General features: G+C 44.1%; 1 protein-coding gene across 1 annotated transcript in view; it reads left to right on the top strand.

The window, feature by feature from the left end:
• Positions 1-21,852, top strand: part of fat2 (FAT atypical cadherin 2) — a 90,468-nt gene that overhangs the window by 870 nt on the left and 67,746 nt on the right. Inside the window, exons 2-4 of the mRNA XM_068714073.1 lie at positions 422-539; positions 12,514-15,780; positions 16,813-17,124. Of these exons, the coding sequence (XP_068570174.1) occupies positions 12,528-15,780; positions 16,813-17,124 (3,565 nt within the window). The 5' untranslated portion in view covers positions 422-539; positions 12,514-12,527. The remainder of the gene's footprint in view (positions 1-421; positions 540-12,513; positions 15,781-16,812; positions 17,125-21,852) is intronic.

The raw sequence follows: 21,852 nt of genomic DNA, 5'->3' as shown, positions 1-21,852 counted from the left end.
GGCCAAGGCCCAAAGGCCTGAGCCCACAGGCGAGATGGGGGGGGGGACACAGCCCACAATCTGGGCAAATGGAAGGTGTGTGTGTGTGTGTGTGTGTGTGTGTGTGTGTGTGTGTGTGTGTGTGTGTGTGTGTGTGTGTGTGTGTGTGTGTGTGTGTGTGTGTGTGTGTGTGTGTGTGTGTGTGTGTGTGTGTGTGTGTCACAGAGAGGAGGGACAGTGTGAGAAGTGGGTGGAGATGGGACTCCTGAGGGAGTGCTGAGGTGTCTCAGCAGCACTCTGCTTCAGAGCCTTTGCCGGCACTGAAGTTGAAGTTAGCGTCAGTTGAAGCACACTCTTACATCTGTGTGTGTGTGTGTGTGTGTGTGTGTGTGTGTTTCTTACCGTGTCTTTTTCTCTTGTGTTCACTGACTTTACACCAAAGCACTATGGGAGTACAGCGGTTGTCGGCGTCCTGTCGAAGGACTTTTAAAGTTCCTGAAGTGTGAGGGGGAGAACAGAGGGACGGATATTCCTGGAGGAGTCACCTAACTGGACCTAAGGTAAGTTCTCCTTGACGCTCACCACGCGTGCTGCTTCACTTCACACTGCTGTTTATTGTGCAGCATGCCACCACTATTTAGCATTAAGATCAGCAAACACTGCCCAGGACTGTGTGTAAACAGTAGAAGTCCCTCAGACAGCATTCAGAAAGATAACTAAGTTTTTTGCACATTATGCTTCTTATATCATAGTTAAGATCATGCCGCTACACTGTGCGCATGAGGTTCACCTCGTGCTTTACAATGTGTTTTTACATTGAGCACCAACTGTTGACAGAGAGGGATTTGACATTTAAGAGAATCAGTGGAGCAATTACCTTCATTTCAGAGAAAAGAGAATGTGTGTGTGTGTGTGTGTGTGTGTGTGTGTTGTGCTGTTTGTTCGCTCACATTGCTAACAGTTGTGTCTCGGAGTATTTGCATGGGACTAGAGGTAAAGAGCAGCAGCGGACGTACATGTCAAAGCACGCAGCTGAGCGCCTGACGTTTTGAAGCGTTGGTCAAAGCGTCCCTCCCTCTCTCTTAACTCTTCTGTGGAATGACATTACTCAATGGTGTTTTTGAAGCGACGATGCGCCCAAATCTACTCCGATGCAATGATATGCGAATGCTATATGATGTCTCTGTTCATTTTTCAACGCCTGTCAGGTGAGCAGCTGGGTTTTGTCTCTCCTGCTCCAGGTGTGTTGAGGTCAGATTGTGTGACAAATATGAAACAGAGGGATTGGTGGTTTGTGATTGATGGGCGACAAGATAACCTTAAAGGACTGACCTCCTCATTTCTCAATTTAAGAGTGACTTTCTATGATGGAAAGCGACACACAAGTGGTTGTTTCGTAAACAGTGTGAAAAGAAAACTACCGCCTCATTTGCCTGAAACCCATTTGACCTGAGAGTTGCCCGAGGACATATTTCGGGTTTGATTTTAAGGCGCATAATTGGTTTTTAGCACCCTGGAGAAATGCCTTGTCTCTGATTAAACAGTGTGGGTATTTTAAAGTAGGATTAAGTCGGTTTAGTTTCCCCATCTTGTAAAGTTTTCGGAATGTTTATGCTGAAGTATTACAGTCAAGCATGTGCAGACCACTCAGTCGGGACTGAGGGCTTTTTTAAAAAAATGATCTTATGGGAAATTTGGCAAAAGCTGAGCCTCCTTCATGGCGGCGCTGGTTACACGGCTGTTCGGAGTAGTTGAGATGGAGTCTGGAGGATGGATGGACCTGCCCGTCATAGAGGATGGATGGATATTACTCTCCTGCAATTAGGCCGTCAGCGTCCTCAACTGACTGTTTTATTGCCTGTCCTGCTATCCGGCTGCAGGGAAGTGAATAAATTAGCCAAGGAAAGAAGAGAGTGATGATATGAGGGCTACATTTAGTTAATAAAGGAAGGCTAATCCCAACAAACACACCTGTGCACCCCCTCTAACAGACCTACACACCTATCTACCCACTTCATTAACCACTCATCCCGCACGGTCGGGTCCAAACTGACCCTCTGAATGTCTATTAGGGTAAATGCTGCCGGGGCATTTCTGACCCTCCCTGTGATTATGGTATTTGCTCTGAGGCCTGAGTGACCCTTTGGGTGTGGGGGTAGGTGTGTGTGTGTGTGTGTGGAGGGGTAATTTAACTTTAAAAGGACACCCACCCCCCGTCCCCTCACAACCTTTAATGACCCAACCCTGCCCACCGCAGCTCTGAGAGGAGAGGCCCAGAAAAACACAGCGAAACAGGTCCTATAACCAGTATGGTATTATAGACACACACACATATATATATATTAATATACTAATATATATATTAGTTGTCTAAAATGGTTTCATACAAATGCAGGTGTTCTATTTTTATAAATGAATGTTAAAGGGTTAAACAAATAAAGTCCAGTCGCACTGCTTTTTGTCACAGTGTTTCCCACACACTCACTTTAACATCTCATCCCCAGAACGTTTCCATGACTTCACACTGAACTTTTTACGAGTGCCCACAGCGGAGCGCCAACAACACAACTTGTACAGACGGTAAAAGTTTCAGGGTCGGGAGGAGCTGCTTCTCTGAGACAAACCGCTTAAAGTTTTTTGTTATATGGTGATACAAACATTAACATGACATACATTTTTCTCATATCGTTTACACCAAGGTATCCATCTCTTTAATATCTTTGGTTGAATGAAGTCATTGTGACCGTTTTACATCAATACAAGAGTTATTTAATTGGCTGGTTCAGGCAAAGACAGACTTCTCCTTCTGGATATTTTACACATAAAGAGTATCCTGATGATGCTCACATACTTTGTCCCAATCGGTGTTTACTAAACTTTTGAATGTTGTATTCATTCATTCAAGTCTCTCAGTCTGTTCTCAGGGTTTCTGAGTTTCCTCAGAGCTCTGGTGTCCTGACAGGGTTAAGTAGCTCTGGAAACCAAACGCAGCTCGGGGCTGTTAGCCCACCCCAATATAACCACTCAGCTCCAGTTAAAGGCCTCCGTGGCTTCATGCTGCGGGGGGTGGGGGGGGGGTGAGACAGGTCACCCTTCCCAGACCCCTGACCCTCTGCGGGCCGGGGTTAGCATCGTAACTCCACCCTCACGTAATCCAGGAGGTCTGATCTGAAATTACTCTCCTGCAGAGGCGTGGGAGGGTTTCTGCAGATGATGTTTTGAAGTTTAGCTCTCAGTAATTTAACTTTATTTTTTAATGCAGAATATAGCAATTGCAAGCTTTAGTGCCCAGATCGTATTAGACTTAAAGTACTGTGGGTAAAGTTCTCTTTTGCTGATCATTCTAAAAACCTGCAGGTCTGAAGCTAATGTTGTATGAAATGTTGATGACCCTGAATAATGAGGTCCAACGCTAATGCATGAATCAAAAGAGAGGAATGAGTGAACACTAGAACAGAAGTCAAGAGTCAGAGTCATACGCACAGATAGCAGTGATGCAGGAGAAACAGTCATGAAGGGAGAGCAGAGCAGAACAGAGCAGAGGGCTGGAGGGAGTTTACATAAAGGAGGATACGTCTGAGAAGAGAGAGGGGGATGAAGGAGAGAAGGAAGAAGGAGAGGGGGATGAAGGAGAGGGAGAAGAAGGAGAGGGGGAAGAAGGAGAGGGGGATGAAGGAGAGGGAGATGAAGGAGAGGGGGATGAAGGAGAGGGGGAAGAAGGAGAGGGGGATGAAGGAGAGGGAGAAGAAGGAGAGGGGGAAGAAGGAGAGGGGGATGAAGGAGAGGGAGAAGAAGGAGAGGGGGATGAAGGAGAGGGAGATGAAGGAGAGGGGGATGAAGGAGAGGGGGAAGAAGGAGAGGGGGATGAAGGAGAGGGAGAAGAAGGAGAGGGGGAAGAAGGAGAGGGGGAAGAAGGAGAGGGGGATGAAGGAGAGGGAGAAGAAGGAGAGGGAGAAGAAGGAGAGGGAGAAGAAGGAGAGGGAGAATAAGGAGAGGGGGAAGAAGGAGAGGGGGATGAAGGAGAGGGGGATGAAGGAGAGGGGGATGAAGGAGAGGGGGATGAAGGAGAGAGGGATGTAGGAGAGAGGGATGAAGGAGAAAGGGATGTAGGAGAGGGGGATGAAGGAGAGAGGGATGCAGGAGAGGGAGAAGAAGGAGAGGGGGATGAAGGAGAAAGGGCTGTAGGAGAGAGGGCTGAAGGAGAGGGGGATGAAGGAGAGGGGGACGAAGGAGAGAGGGATGAAGGAGAGGGAGAAGAAGGAGATGGGAAAGAAGGAGAGAGGGATGAAGGAGAGAGAAAAGAAGGAGAGGAGAAAGAAGGAGAGAGGGATGAAGGAGAGAGGGATGAAGGAGAGAGGGAAGAAGGAGAGGGAGAAGAAGGAGAGAGGGAAGAAGGAGAGGGAGAAGAAGGAGAGAGGGAAGAAGGAGAGGGAGAAGAAGGAGAGAGGGATGAAGGAGAGGAGAAAGAAGGAGAGGGGAAAGAAGTAGAGGAGAAAGAAGGAGAGGAGAAAGAAGGAGAGAGGGATGAAGGAGAGAGGGATGAAGGATGAAGTCCTCTGCCCTGATATTAATAATCATCTGACGACGTGTGGAGGAGAAGTGAAAGCTGGATTGTTTCTTTATTCTTATTTGAATGTCAACACCTTCTCTAAACACCAGCCTGTAACGTTCACGTCTCTCTTGGTGGTCTGGCTGAGCTCAGTCCTCATCTGCTAATAGGAGTTGGCTGTACTAAAGATGAGTGATTTTCTTTTGTGAAATATATTATTAGTATTTAGCTTCCCCAAAAAAAACTCCATACCAAACTGGAACCAATTTCCTGTGTAAAACCCTCCAATGTAAACCCTCCTCACACCCGATGTGACGAACACTTTGGCTTCTGGTCTACTTCTAATCGACGTCGGGACATCAGGAACCTCTCACTGTGCCGAGGATAGCGTGAGACGCTTCACAGACTGCAGGCAGCTCAAATAACCGCTGACCGTTTGCAGAGACCTTCCAGCTATGGAGGGTTTTGTAGGACGAAGACGTTAAACTCAGTTTCTACTCCCCCTGATATGTTGATGGAAACCCTGAGGCTCATTCAGACACACTGTGTGTGTGTGTGTGTGTGTGTGTGTGTGTGTGTGTGCGTGTGTGTGTGTGTGTGTGTGTGTGGCACCAGACTGATTCAAGTTGTACGTCAGCAGCGTCTTTATCTGACAAAAGCTTCAGTTTTGAATTCATTTCTTGACTCAAATAACAGTTGTGATGACTTAGACTGACTAAAAATGTCCAAACTGTAACCTTGTTTATCTGCTAGTGAACCAGCTTTTTTCTTTGATTGTTGTTGCTCATCACTTCTGCGAAAACACCTTCCTTACACCCCAGAGAGCTCTTAACAGGCTTTAAATGCTAAAGACCTGCACATCTCACCGAGAGTCTTCGTAAACGACCTTTATTCTGAAAGGAGCCGCCTCCTGTAACAACTCGCCGTCACATTTGACATTTCGTGGGTTATTTCGCTCCGTGAATCTCACAGGAGGAGCAAAAACATGATTTGTGCTTTGTTGTCAACAAATGTGGGGGGTGTGTTTTTTTAGTTTTTATCTCCGCGGTAATACAAGAGTGAGCTCTTAATAGAGCGACGTGGAGTGAAGCCCATCCATCCATCATGGCTGAACACTGCCGCACAGACTCATTACCGTGCTAGATTGTATCAAGGCACAGACTGTGGGTGTTAATGGTTTTTTTTATGAATGGAGAGGAAATTGAACTCGGCTTATGCAAATGAGAAGTAGTCTGAAAGTAAGTTTGGTTGCACGTGGAGGAAAACGTGTTTGCAGCATCATGACAGTGAACACTTTATTTAGCATGATTCAAACACTTAAGTCGTTGTTTAGAGCTCAGGACATTTTTTTATGCATTATATTTATATAAACAGGTAATAAATGACTTATTACACAGGATACAGAATACATACGTCTTTAACCATATTTAGTGTTATGTAATGAACATGAACATGACCTTGTGTGATACATTTGTTAGCCGTTTACATGCATGCACAAATCATTTACAAATGAGTTTGAAACAACTGATGATCTTGAAATAGTAGTTTGAGAAGAAACTACTCAAGACTGTATTTCTCTCAGCTTTCGCCTGCATTTCATCAACAGCCATGTAGTATTTATAGATAATTAAATTCCTCATTCATAATTATAAGTATGATACCATACCCTTAGAAGTATACATATAATTATACATTTAGTCAATATACGTAATATATCATTAAGACCGATTTTTATCAAATTAAAACATGAATAATGTCTAAAATGAATCAACATTGACAGGTGTCCTTAAGTCAGCTTCCAGCTACACTACAGTCTCTTATTAATCAATAATTCATATTCGTATAGACTCATGAATGCTAAGCGGTGCGGGTTAAGATAAAGTGTCATCAGTGGAGATCAATGGTTGAATGAAGAAGTATTTCTTTGACGGAGAGGTGCGTTGGTCCAGCTGTCTTTTTAGCGATTCCTTTGAAACGCCCGCGTCCAAAAAGCTGCTCCCCTGATATCACATTTCAACTGAATCCCAGCGGCTCCGTTTTCTTCCTTTTCTTCTGGAGATCGGGGGTGTAATCACCTCACAAAACAACAGGAAACAGGTCGCTGGGATGAATGCAGTCGGAGAAGGAACAGGACGGCGGGGGGGGGCGGGGGGTGGGGGGGGGGGGGGGGGGGGGGGATAATGGCGTTTCGTTTTCAGGAAATAAATCCTGAAATCCTTTAATTCCCTTATAAGACCACTTTCTTAATCTTTCTACCACAGTTTTCTGATGAAGAGCCTTTGTACAAACACATGGAGATAATAATTACCTGCATGCTGTGTGCTGCTGGCTCTGTCAGATCACCCCCCCCCCCTCCCTCCCATCATACAATAGTCCCAGGGTTTACAAAGCCAGATTGGCAGCTCTACGGATCCATGATTCAACATGTCTGCGTTGCAACAGTCAACACACAGTAAATGGGTGAATGAGTGAAGTGCTCTGTTACGGTAGAAAACTGATGAGTCAGCAGACGGTGGTTGAGGTCAAGGGCAGACGAAACAAGAGGTTCACCTTCCTTATTGACTCTACTAGTTTTACTATCTGCTTAAATATTCCTTTAAGAGGGAAACCTCACACACAAAACATGAGGTAAGAGGCCATTGACCCTTCGCTAAATCCAAACCTTCCTTTGTTCCATCAATCTATCACATCTGACACTGAGCTATAAAGCCAAACCTTCGCTGTACTGTAGGTACCTATGGATAAGATTAACTGTCAATCATCATAATAGCTGCAAATATAAAAGAGATGATTTATTATTTATGTACTATAACTGAGTGTGTGAGTGGTGTGTGAACAAACCGCTCTGTAGAAAGCTTCAGCACACAGAGAGGAATGAAGGTGTGAAGTTTGGTGGATGTCAGAACTACTGAAGTGGAGATTTCTGGATCAGAGTGTGAGAAAAACTCCATTGATAGAAAAGCTCCTTTAAAGAGACGTTTAGTTAAAGTCCAGACATTTAGAAGAGTCTCCAGGTGAAGAGGGTCACAACATGAACTAGTAGATATCACCATCAAACTTCACCACTTCATCACTCACATCAACACCAGCATTTATTGTAAAGGAAATGAGGCAGCTTTTGGTGAATTTAGTAGAAATCTACAGACGTAAACAGATAAAGTAGTAAAATAAATAACTAAATGTGTATTTTGGATGTTTTCATTCCACTAGCCTGAAAGGAGACATGTTATGGAGGCTAAATAGTCCGACATCTACCTACATATGCTGTTATACCTGCGATAACCCTTTTATTAGGTTGATAATATCATCCTGCTGATACATCGGTCCGCTCTACTGAAAACTCTCAATAGAGAAGTGATAAGCAGTGACGGTTATGTGGCCTCAGCCTGCAGCAGAGAAGCTTCCCTGACTTGTGATAAGAACTGTGTGAGACAATGGCGAGGTCAGTCAGCTCCACCCTGACAGACGGAGGTGGTGGAGTGAATGAAGAGCTGCAGATACTGTTCTGTCTGTACTGGGAGCCATGGGGGCGATGGTGAAATGTGATCCGGGGAGCTGGAGCTCGACATGTGGCTGCAGGTTACTACCTGGAACACACACACACACACACACACACACACTGGGAGGAAGGTGTGTGTGTGTGTGTGTGTGTGTGTGTGTGTGTGAGGATGTGTGTAACTTGCATGTGCGATCTGACCTCAGCAGCTGCAGTAATGGCCTGAGGTTTCTGCCCTGCAGCGCTGGATGTGTGGATTAAAACATGAATGTTTCCACTCAAGTTCAGTCGAGTTCACTGAGAAACTCACACTGACGTGGCAGTTTGCAGCAAAATTATAAACTATTTGTATTTATTTTTTTTACACCAGTGTTGCATGAAATACTTGTCAGCAGAAGTAGTGACTGCGGTAGAAAGTCAACTTTTTAGATTGCGGGGGAGAAAAAAAGAGAGAATGCAGTTTTGTTCATTCAGACTGGATTTTTTTTTTTTTAAATATACATAAAGTCCAGCATGCAACACAGAGGTTCACTTCCACTGTAACTACCTCTGTATGCCGGGAAACTGTGCGTGATGATGAGGCAAGTAATGCTGATTTGTGGGATTCATTACGCATCTGACAGCGTTCGTTAGATACAAATGGAATGAATCATATTTCTGTGTTCGTGTAATCCATCCTCATCTCCTGCTTCCATCAGAGCTCCTCTGGTTGGTCACTGCAGGCTTTAGCTGCTGATTTGTCTTTATTTCAGCTTCATGGGAAACACTACATGAAGCAAATATTTGTATGTGTTTCTCCTTTTGAGTTATGATGTTGCCAAATAGTGTTCGATGCTTTCCAGCTTCAGCTTAAGAGTACTGGGTCATCTGTCATTTCTTTCACTAAACGTTTCTAGGTTTCTTTTTCTTAGTTTTTTGATTGCTGACTTGATACGGTAATACCTCTTATAATATGTTTTGGATTAAGTTTATGTCTAGCACAGTGTTTACTTTGTTTATATGGGCCACAGTAGATATTTCCAGGTATTAAATAACTGAGGGGGATGCAGAAACCAAGCCTGATATCGGCAGATTTGTATGCGAATGTGTGTTAGTCTGTCACTTTACCTTTCAACGAGTTATCAACATGTGAGCGACCAGTGTATCTCCATAAAACTGTTCGTATGATATCAGACATAAAAAAGTGAATCCCCATTTTTGTAGCTTAAGATTACTCATTTTTTTGATAAAACATTCAGCATTTTAAATCAAATCACTTCAACATTCTGGATCAGTTTTAAATATGTTGGGCGACCCTGGTGCAATGTTTTGTTCGATTCCTCAGATACGAAGTTGATATAATTATAACCGATGGCCTCGATATATACCAACACTTATTTAGAATATCATTAAAAGAAACCTTTAAAATGTTACGTGTCATTACACCAAACCACAGACAGACGCAGACAGAGCAGATCATTCTGTCGGGTTTAAAATTATGTGAAAGGAGAGTTAGTTTGGGTGAACTGACCCCTCAAGAAGAACCTCGATCGCACTTCTAAATTGCTGCATTTGAATTCAGAGAGATTTGATCTGTCCACAGGGATGAGCATATTAAAATGTTTTTCAAAGACGCAATCTGTCTCAGACCTTTAATTATTTCACTGAGGATTACTTTATTCCTCATTATGCTGATCCCGTAGATCCATATCTGTAGGACCGAGATCAATGTGAAATTTGATGTATATGCTGTGCACATATTGCAATCAAAGGACCAGACACACTGTCGCTCAAAATAAATAGTGCTCTTATTTATGTATTCATGCAGTGAAAGCTGTAATCCATCAGGTATCTCTATTGAGATGTGAGCCCATGTTGAGAGTCCCTGGTTGGAAGTAGGATTCAGCAGCTGCTCTAAATTATGCTAAAACCTTTTTTAATCCGTCGTTGGAGATGTAGAAGACAGAAAAATGTAGATAACAAACTGCCTGAAATGTCTTGCGAAACCCAAATAGTGACCCTGACTATCTGTCACCAAGTGCCCTGACTGGAGATAAAACCCCACATACCTGTCACCCTCCACTGGAACCCCCAGCGCCAGTCTACCTGGAGACGCAGACATGAACGTTCGGTACATCGAACACGAGCTGTTTTCATAAACCCACATAAATCCTGAGATAAAGTATGACACCGGTATCCATAGCGCCACAACATGGAGGCATCTTTCCCCTTCGTGTGGCTCATTGGGGCTCTAATGGACTAACAATGGGGTCAACGGTTCAGATCCTCTTTCATAATACTATCTGAACAAGCTGGTTTATTGTGGTGGAGTGAAATGGTAACAAAAAACTAAAAAGCACCGCACATAAAATCTTATGGAACGGCATCTCTGCCCTGCAGGTTGCTCAGTGCAGATTCTCTTTAGCTCTGGACGGTCTGTCAGAGTGGCAGTGGAGGGCAGAGTGTTCTAGCCTCCAGTCCTCCCTGCTGTCAGTCTCGAGCGTTGTGAAATCCGAGCCGGCTTGGTGTAGTCGTGCATCCGCCCGGCTCACTTTAGCTCATGTAGGTCCATGTTTCTTGTGCACATTTGACATTTTCATTATAGAGCATGGAATCCACATGCAAAAGGCACATGCACCCTTCAGCATGAATAACATGTTAGCATTTTGAGTTTCTGCAAAACCCTGAATCTCAACGCTTCATATCAACATTTCTACATAATCATATATCAACATGTATAATATTTTAACCGCTTGTAGCTCTTTTGCCATTTTATAACTGCATTCTTAATGACGTATACGTTTCAGGAACAAAGCTACTTAGTTGTAGAAAAAGATTGTGTTTTTGGGTTAAAATGAGTACGTTACTTTTGGTTTCACGCGGGACTCGTACACAGGTCTCCATGGTGAAAGTCCTATCCTCCCCAAACTGCTGTGTGTATTTGTGATTTGTCAAAAAAGAAACTTAATCTGGGAGAAAATATTTTCCCTCGAAAATGTTATGAACAGTTCAGTTTTATTGTTTGTGAACGTCATTTTGACCAAGCTGATAAATGCTGAATTAAGGTATTTTTTTTCTTCCCCAATGTGTTTCTCCTATAATGAGGTTGATTTTTTAAGATGTGTCCCTTGTTTTGTGAATGGTGTTGAGAAAGGTGCCAAAACATAAACGGACAGCTTTGCAGAATGCTCCAACTCTTCCCACGTTACTCATATCTCCCTCTTTGTTCCTTTTGCTATCAGTCTGAGGGTCGACGAACTGTAACTGCACACGGGTAAACAGTTAGCATAGCCAGGGAATGCTAGATCCTGATAACATCAGTTATGCCACCGTAGCACTGAAGTATGAATAACACTGATTAAAATATAGATAAGGGAATATAATGAGATCATTTTGTCACTGTAGAATGTACCCTGAAGGAAACTGAAAGTGAGAATATCTTTAAATAGCACTTTGTGGGTGCTTTTATTGAAAAGAAAATAGAATATGTAGTAGACAGATAACTCAAAATAGACTTTAATCCAATGTGTGAGTCTCCAGCCTTTCACAACCTATTTTATGCATGTTTGGAAAAACCATAAGAAAACCATTAAAGAACATGCCATCTAATTAAATGCAGCATTCAGTAAATGTTTTACAAGCAATGCAAATGAGGCCGTGGTTTTCATCTGAGACGCTTCAACTTTATTACAGTCAGTGATCTAAATTTGTCCCAGTGTTCATGCAGCCCATTCTGACCGAGTCTCCCTCATAACAGAGATATTAAAATTCCCGACAGTGTGGGATCTCGAGCCTTTGTTGATCATGAAAGCAGCAGTTTGGTGGCTCATGACTTCAGGGACGTCTAATGCACACACACACACACACACACACACACACACACACACACACACACACACACACACACACACACACACACACACACACAGCAATCAGCAGCTCAGACGTACAGTACACATGCAGCCGTTTACACTCGGATCAGGACTGAACCACCCACTGTCATCTGCACGATACCGAGTCACCAAACTACAAATCCCTCCTCATAGCTCTGTGATGACAAAGGCTTAGAAGTGGTAATTATGATGAGTACGTTTTGCTAATATTTGCCCACCAAAGGAAACATTTTGCAGAAGGTTTTGAGCTGCCACCTGTCTATAAAAGCTTGGCGACAACTTTCTGCTGCTGAAACAATGTGTTGTTGTCTTTTTTTTGGTAAAGGCAAGTTGGGGCAGGAGTCAGATACCTCGCCAAAGGCCTCCGCTCTGCTGTTGTGTCATTGTGTATTCTGTGTCCATGTTGTACTCTTCTTGGAGCTTAGTGGCAATGATTGGTTTCTATTTAGAAAACAGTGTAGGTACAAGGGTTAAGTGTGTGTTACATGTTTTTCGGCAGATATGCAAAGCGAAACAGACAAGATTATTTACTTTCCAAAAAGGCTTCTTCTTTTCTTGGTTTATAGATTATATTCACATGACATTTAATTGTCTCGTTCTTTCTTTCCTTTCTCCAGGTCTGAGGATCTTCATGGAGGCACCGAAGATGGCAGCTTTAGGAACAGCTCTCCTCACTTTAGCATCGGTCCTCCTGCACGTGGCGAGATGTCAGGGGAGCATGGGAAAAGGAAAAGACAGCTCGCCGCTGAGGTTCACGCATCATCTCTACAACGCCACCATCAATGAGAACTCGGCCCCGCGGACGTTCGTTGAGACGCCGGTGAAGATGGGCGTTGAGGTGACGGATCTGTTCTGGGAAATCAAATACGATGTTGTCTCGGGCGATGACGACGACCTTTTCCAAGCAGAGGCAGTTCATGTTGGAGATTTCTGCTTCCTCAGGATCAAAACTCGCAGCAGTAACTCGGCACAACTCAACAGGGAGGTCAGAGACGCGTACACTCTCACCGTGGCGGCGACCGAAAACACTTTTGACTTACAGGCGAAGACGAAGGTGTTTGTCCAAGTGCTTGATACCAATGACCTAAAGCCTCTTTTCTACCCTGCCTCGTACAACGAGGCCATCAGGGAGGACACTCCAGTTAAGTCAAGTGTGGTGAGGGTAAGCGCCACAGACGCCGACATCGGGAGCAACGCTCGGTTTTATTACTCGTTCACCAGCAGAGCTCATCCTTTTGTCGTCGACCCTTTCACAGGCACCATCAGCCTCGTCAAGAAGCTTAATCACACCCAAAAAGAGAGGTACGACCTCACGGTTTTAGCTGAGGACCGAACGAAGAAGATATCCGGTGTTCAAAAATTTGGTAATGTCGCCAGGGTTACAATAAACGTTCAAAAGACGTCCGTGGGGGCTCCAGTTATCAAACCTCCCCTCAGACCCACAGTATCTACAGATGGCAAAATAACTATAGATGTCCATGTGGAGGCAGGAGTTAAGCCTGTGGAATCCCTAAATATTGTTGGAGGGGATCCACACAAGTGTTTTGAGATAATCCCTTTAGGTGTGCAGGGCTGCGACTTCCAAGTTATCTCTACAAAGAGGATTATCTGGTCTCAAACTCCTTTTGGGTTGAATCTGTCCCTTCAAGCTAAAGACAGGAGCTTCCCGAGTTTACTCTCTCCAATTACGCTAATCCACGTTCCGGCTTATCATTACAGCCCTTTGGCATTTTTAGAGGACACCTACATTGTCACCCTGAGTGAGTTTTCACCCCCTAAAACTCACGTGGTTAAGGTTTCGGTCACCTCGGTACCTTATAATGTTACCTTCAGTATCAAAAATAACCCGGACAGCACTAAATTCAAAATAAATCCCAAAACCGGAATTATCATAACAACAGAGAAATTTGACTATGAGAGAAAGGAACGATACGAGTTTGATGTAGTGGCCAATCATGGTGACGCTGAGACTCACATAGTGATTGAGATAACCGATGAAAACGACAACAGCCCACAGTTCACCCACACCTCCTATCAGGCCACACTGGATGAAAACACCCCCGTTGGCAGCAGTGTTTTGAAACTCGCCGCCACTGACAAAGATAAAGGAAAAAACGGCTTTGTGACTTTTGCTATTGCGAACGCTGGACCCTTACCTTTCATAATAGACCCATTCACGGGTGTCATCTCTACCACCGAACACTTGGACTACGAGCGCATGAAACGGCTGTACCACCTGAGAGTTTGGGCCTCAGACAGCGGCAGCCCCTTCAGTCAGGTCAGCGAATGCCCCGTGACGATAACCCTGAACAACGTCAACGATAACTTCCCTCTGTTTGAGAGGGTGGGCTGCAACACCACCATACCTCAAGATTTACCCGTGGGACACACAGTCGCTGAGCTGTCGGCCATCGATGTGGATGAGCTGCAGCACTTGAGGTACGTCATCGAGTCGGGAAATGAGCTCCAAGTATTTGCTCTTGACTCGGTGTCGGGAGCAGTCACCCTTAAGCAGCCGATTCCCCTGCGAGAGGGTGCTTTCAATTTGAGAGTTGTAGCCACTGACGGGATACATTTCTCTGAAGCTACTCTTATCAGGGTAACCGTCACTAACAGAGGCGATAACACAACGCTCCGCTGCCATGAAACGGACGTTTTAAGACAGCTGACCGATAAACTGATTGAGTCAATCAAACCCAGTTTAACCAATCAAAAGGAAAACACCTTCTCTGATATTCACATTACCAACCGGCATTCTCCCAAGTTTGACTCGAGCATCCCGGGTTCAATCGACCTAATTGAGGACCATCCGCTGCTTTCCACCATAGTTCAGTTCAAGGCGACAGACACTGACACTGGGTTTAACAGTAAGCTGGTGTACGCCATATCAAGTGGGAATGAGAACGGCTGTTTCTCCATCGACATTTTCTCCGGTGACCTTCAGTTAGTTTGCCCACTAGACCGAGAGAGTAAAGAGTTCTACATTTTGAACATCACTGTTTATGATTTGGGAATGCCGCAGACATCCGCGTGGAAGTTCGTTGCAGTGAACGTCATGGACGTCAACGACAATGCTCCTGTTTTCGATCAGCCCAGGTATGTGATACGTGTGCCTGAGAACACAGAGGTGGACTCCATCGTTTTTACAGCTCGCGCAATAGACCCTGACGTCGATACGAGCGGAAGTGTCCAGTACTCCCTGCTGACGTCTACCGACATGTTCAGAATTGATGAAGTGACCGGTGAGGTGACTGTGACGAGTGGTTTGGATCGAGAAACCTCACCCAGGCACGACCTCAGGATCGTAGCCAGAGACCAAGCCAAACTTGGCCCTCAGTTGTTCTCCATGGTTGACCTGGTGGTGGTTTTGCAAGACATAAATGACAACCCACCCAAGTTTGTACCCAAAGTTTACAAAATAAAAGTTCCAGAGGATGTACCCGTGGGCACCCTCCTCGTGTGGGTTGAGAGTGTTGACTTGGATCTGGGCAGCGGAGGCCTCGTCACCTACAACCTCAAGAATAAAGAAGGCGAGATCTTTCACCTGGACTCCACCACGGGTGCCTTGATCCTCGACAGGGAGCTGGACTTTGAGAGGCGGCCGGTTTACAACCTCACAGTCCGCGCCGTCGATCACGGCCTCCCTCGCTCCCTCTCCTCCTCCTGCTTTGTGGAGATTCAGGTTCTGGATGTCAACGAGAACCTCAACAGACCAGTGTTCTCAGAGTTTGTGTATGAAGCCGGAGTGATGGAGGATGCAGCAGTGGGGACATCAGTGGTCACGCTTACAGCTTCAGACAAGGACCTGGGCAGAGATGGAGTTGTCCGGTACCACATCCACGAAGGCTCTGGTCTTGGAGTGTTCACCATTGACGAGGAAACAGGTAAAAACACTGGTTTCACCTTTTTCTAGTTGGTGGTTGTATTGTTGGTATTTAGGGGAGATGGGGAAATGGGCTGATCCGAAACTCTGCTGGTGAACTGACGTAGTTTGCCTCATTTGCCTTGTTTGCTTGACGTGGGTGAGCAGTGGCGCTAATAAAACCAGAAATAGAAGAACCAGGTTGGCTGTTATGTTGCTGTTTTGTTGTCGCGTTTTGAAAGTCTACAAACGGCCTTAATTTCATTCATAATTTAAAAACCCGCCAGCCAACAGAGATTTCCAGACGTTACTCGTCTCTTCCCAGAAATGTAGCTGTAATTTAAACAGCTCATCATTACAGATCATTATTATTACATTTTTTGTATTGTGAAGACTTCTCATCCATGTTGACATGAATGTGGAGAGTTTAGTTCATACTTGACCGTGGAAACAGCAGTTGGCAAACTTACCACAAGTCCTTAAAATACTGAACACATACATTTCTATGACAACTGGGCAAGATCTATCAGCTGATGAAGACCATGTGCTATGACTGAAAGCACAAGAAACTGCTACTATTGTGTGTCAGCACTATTCACCTCTAAGCAGGTCAAAAGTCAGATTCAGGTAGAGTCTGCATTTGTCCATCAGCGACCTCTCAACAACTCCTTCAGGGCATCCAAAGTAACTATGGGCACAAAAGTTGACTTGTCTTGTATTTAGAGCCACGGCACACCATAACTCCTAGAGCAATTTGAGTTAGTTTTGGCAACACAAAAGTGTCATGCTGCCGAGCCTTTGGGCACCAATCCAGACTTAAAAAAAAAATGCAAACAGGCCCCTTAAGCTAGATGAATGCCATTGTGATTGATATTTCCTCCGGGCTGGTAACAGTTATTAAATAAAAAATTTATTAAAAAATGATAAGTGATAGATAGGTCCTTGAGGCACAGCAGCAGTTTGAAACAAGTAGATACATGGTGTGCTGTTCACAAATGAAACTGTTTTATCTAAGCAGTTAATCCCCCCCCCCCCCCCCCTTCACGTGTCTCAGGTGTGATTCGTACAACGGAGGTGTTGGACCGCGAGACGATCCCTCACTACTGGCTCTCTGTGTACGTCACCGACCTGGGGACCGAGCCTCTCATCTCCTGGACTCACGTCTTCCTGGAGATCCTGGACGTTAACGATAACGCTCCAGAACTCTCTCAGCCGGTGTATTTCGCATCCGTCCAGGAGAACTTGGCCACTGTCAGGTCCGTCGTCCAGGTGTCGGCCGCAGACGTGGACTCGTCCTCTGAGGGGAAGCTGTCCTTCCAGATGCTGGAATCTCATCGGACGCTCTTCAACGTGGATCCACAAACAGGTAATTAACAGTGAAAGAGCAGAAGTGTTGTACACTGAAGCACAATGTCTCCATTGAACATGCAAAACAATCACCAGTGATAATATTACTGGTTTCCACTAGTAGTGCATGTCATATTTAAAAAGATAAAAACACCTGCACTAGATGTTTGAATACAATTCTCATTTAATGGTAGATTTTAATTTTTTTTATTTGAACTAAAAGACATTCTGCGAGGAAATGTTTCTGTTACAGCACGAGGCTTTCATTGTAAGGTGACTTACTGCTCATTTATAAGCATGATGTCAGCCTGTTGTCTGAGAAGCTTTGGCCTCCTGCTTTGTAACAGTAAGTGTAGACATTTGAATATTCAGCAGGGCCCTGAAACATGTAATACTTTTTACGGGCAGGCAGATATATCGTTACTCTGGGATATAGGATGTAATTGGATCAGCCGGCGAAGTGTCAGCCTCCACTTTCATAAGCAGTTTGGACAGAAATATAGGCGACTCGCTCCATTGTGATGGATTTAACTCCCCTTGTGAATATACGACATCTGGAGGACCTCTGTGTTTTCTCTTTAAATAATTGTTTCGACATACCTGTACATGTCGCCGTGTCCCCATGGCAGATTTACATTCTGATTCAGGGGTATTGCTGCAGCTGTAAAAACCTTAATGCACTGTTACAAGTCTGAGCAGAGCAAGCCATGCAGTAACTGGGCGTGTCACAAAGAGGACAAAGCTGGAAATGAAACTTCATAATGAGAAACTCCTTCAGAGGTCACTCACAAACTCACTCATCTGTGGTCTGAAAGGATTTTTGGAGCAAAAACAGAAATAGCAGGAGTAAAAAAAGAGGCCTGTAAACCCTCCCCTCAGGTATCTGGGTGTTCATCTTTGACAGTTGCAACTGAGTCATCTGCTCTGGACTTTGATGTTCAGGCAAATTGGCGCAGCGTTAGCTCTGACGCTACAAGCAGCTACAAGCCCTGTGCTCTTTATATAATCTCCAGGTAGCTCTGGTGTTTGTCCACACCCTCAGGCCAATACACCAAAGGATTACTGACAGTGGGCGAGTTCTGCTTCACGGAGAGACGTCACACAAAGGCAGGGAGGACGGGAGGTGTTGAAACAGCCACATTAAAACAACCCTTTTTTTGTGCAAAGGCAGGTGTATTTGATGTTCATGTAGTCGTGCATACAAGCACAGGATGAAAAATGTGTTTGGTTGTAAAGCTTTATTGTGTTATTGTGTGTGCGCTTTTTACACTGAGGATTTCTCTAATGTCAAGCCTCGGCTGTAGACTGTAGACTGAGGTATTTTGAACCCAAATTCACAGAGAAAAGCTGGTGAACTGTGTTCTTTATTCACATATTTGGTCCCCATTGGCTTCCAAAAGTTAGTCTTCCATGGGTCCACATGAATTAATAAGAATGAATGAATTTGAAAATTACACAAACGAAAGGGCAACGTTTTAAAGATAAACCGAAACAATGTCAAAATCAATGAAAAGAAACTGAAACACTATGAATAAAACAAGATTATTCTAACATTAGCTCAAATTGCATGAACTGCTAGATACATTATATGGCCAAAAAGTTCTTCTGTAATCTTGGTTTTGAGCTGTTTATCCTGATTTTCCCCCATTAGAGCCGATGAAGGGACATTTTAATGTGTCAGCATACAATGATATTTTAGACAAACTTTGTACCAATAGTCCCTTCCCTGTGTCAACCGAAGAAGTACAATAGGAGTATAACGGACATTTACCTGTTTTCCGTGGTCCTTTGACTAGAACAAAAGAAAAAAGCTATTGTTGTTAGTTGTTAGTGTTGTCGCAGCTCTGGAGACGGATGGCTGGCTAGTTAGCTAATTAGGGAGTGACCAGTAGGGACCGTTCGATCACCAGTCTGCTGTTTGGTTCATTTTCTGAAACCAGTGTAGCATTAAAGCATGGTGGAATAAGCAAGCTTATAAAGTAGCTAAGTAGCCAGCTTTCCGCTAGTTAGCTAGCTAGTTTGCTAATCCCACCATGCTTTAATGCTACACTGGTTACAGAAAAGGAGCTGAAGAAAGTTGGCGCTCATCTGTTTAGTTTACGCGTCAGTTATAAGACAGTTAGAGTCTGTCCTTTCTGCTCCTGCTCTATTTCTATGGTTTCAACATGACGATTCCCCCGAGCACAAAGACATGGTTTTCCCAGTTTGGTGTGGTAGAACTTGACTGTCCTGCTTTACTGGCCCTAACCTCAAACCAATCCAACACCTTTGGGATGAACTGGAACAAACACCCAGCGTCAGTGTTGGAATGGGACTGAATGGGAACAAAATCTGATGGAAAGTCTGAAACTAAAAGAGTAAACGCTGCTATAGCGGAACAATAATGCCTTTGGTTTTGGAGTTTGATGTTCAGCAGTCACATATAGGTATACTGCCCACATATTTTAGGCCATGTAGTTTAAATACTTTGACATTCACACAGATAATCTGACCTTTAACTTTAAAGAAGGAACGCTCCAACTTAAGTAACTCTCCTTAAAAATCCTCAGAAAACTAAAGAATACAAGTTGGATGTCAGCGTTCATGGATCGTGTAAATGAGGGAGATTGCGTTACCTTGAATCACCTAAAAGTTCTGTAGAAACCTCCTCTTCACAACATGACCCACCTTGTCTTATTTTCACAAATGAACCCACTATTACTAATGCAGGTGACTGGTATTGTTGAAGGCTCTCATGCCTCGACAGGATGAAGTGACTCATGACTGTACGCAGGTTTCTGACTAAGCTTTTACCCTCCTGAAGCGTGCATTTACTTCAAGCTGCAGCCTTGTGTGTCTGATTGTCAATTAGTTGATTAATAAGTTTCAGCAGCGTAGGATGTGTGCTGAGCAACAGAAAAAAAACACAAATTAAAATCAGATTTTATTGAGCTGTTGCTGCTTCAAACAAGTTGTTGTATGGCTTCGACAACAGGTCGGCGCAGGGAGCAAGGGTGTGCCAAATTACCGAAAATGACTGAAAATCGGCGTCTCGGTTATGTAAGTTCACTGTGGGGCTCATTATGTGCTGTTAGCAAGGCCAGTCGAGGCAGGAATGTGCCCAATTCATTAGCATTTTGCAACAGCAAATTCCTCAAATTATTGCAGAGCCTCTCATCCTTGAACTTCTGTATTGTGTTGCATTCTGCTTAACTTTCTGTTCAAAAGCCACAAACTGAGTTAAAATCTTTAAAGGAACTGTCTGGCAATATTTTAGATTATATGATTATATTGTATAGTCTGTGTATCAAAGCCTGATAATGTCATCCTCTGTGCCACAGAGCTCCATTGTTGTCCAAAAACTAGTATTAGTAGTGCGAGATCCGAGATTGGGAGCATTTCGATTGCCTCTAAACGGCTCTCAACATGTCGACAACTGAGCTAACGGTGCTTTTCAGCTCAAACCCAAATGTCTTTGCCGAATTATTTGTTCCACTTTGTTTGTGTCCGTCTGTCACGGCTGTTAAATGTTGCGTTTTGTGTGTGAGCTCCATTCAGAATGGTCGCAGTGATCAGATAGCATTGCTAGTAAGTCAGGCAGACGATTGTATCTCAGATCGAATCAGATAGTGATCAATAATGACCCGATAATGATCCCATAACGAGGGGCACCTCGAGGCCCTCGGGGGGCCGGCTCGGTGGATTTGTTTAAAAAACGGCTCGTTCTTGCAATTAGTGATGATTTGGGCTGTTTGTTGCTCTTTTGTTTTTTTTCACATTTGCATACGATTGTTATTCAAGAAAGAAAGAAAATCCCCCGTCCAAACCAGCCCCAGTGAATGTTTGACTCTGTGCCTCATCGTTTAAGACGTCTCGCTTGAAAACACGGTTTTAACAGGAAGTTAAATAAAGGCCACATTAAAAAAATAAATAGAAGGATGTGAAGTAGCAGCTGTAGAAAAGCCAACTGTCGAAGGAGAGGGAAAAGACACGGAAACAAACAATGTGGGCCTTGACATGCCAGACAACACTGTTTGTCTTCAGGTGGGTTTGACAGCGAGGTCTGCACTAATGACAAAAACACTCTTTCTAACGTGCCCCACCTGTCCCGACCACGTCCTCCCTGCAGGGCTCGTTTGCGCTCGTAAAAAAAAAAAAAAAAAGTCCCGGCGACCCTCAGCGGGGGCTTTCACTGCCCCCCCCCCAAAAAGAGAAGCTCCCACACCTCCTCCTCCTCCTGTCTGCCTCCTTCACTCGGTCCTAACCAAGACTGGAGCACGGTTAAAACAAACAACAAGCGATTTATCAACGGATTCAATAAAAACACAGACATAAATAAGAAAACGTACATACATTAATAAAAAAAAGATCAAATAAAACAAACAAAACAAAACAATAAATACAGATTTAAAACCAGAGTGTGGTCAATCTCCTTTTGTCTCTTTTACCTTATTGACACCAAAATTAGGACGCACATGCAGCTTTGAAAAGAGTATAATCATTCTTTTGGACATTGATAAATTATAATAATTGTCCAAAAATGTTATTATATATTCACTTCAATCAGTCACATAGCATCACATGGGTGAAAATCAGTTAACTTTATAGAATGCAGATTGCAACCTGCAGGCTGAAGCCAGATGTTTGTGGGTGGGAACGTTTGAAAAGCTTGACACCTCACAGAGGTGATCTGTGTAATTAATCAGTAAAGAATGTGCATTCTACTAGGAGTTCTGCCCATTTTCCCATGTGAACAAACCTGGCCTCC

The sequence above is a fragment of the Cebidichthys violaceus genome, unplaced genomic scaffold, assembly GCF_023349555.1.
Source record: "Cebidichthys violaceus isolate CVI_PGR_0920_01 unplaced genomic scaffold, fCebVio1.0.p SCAF_2, whole genome shotgun sequence".
NCBI lineage: Eukaryota > Metazoa > Chordata > Actinopteri > Perciformes > Stichaeidae > Cebidichthys > Cebidichthys violaceus.
This window is presented reverse-complemented; position numbering and strand designations above follow the sequence as displayed.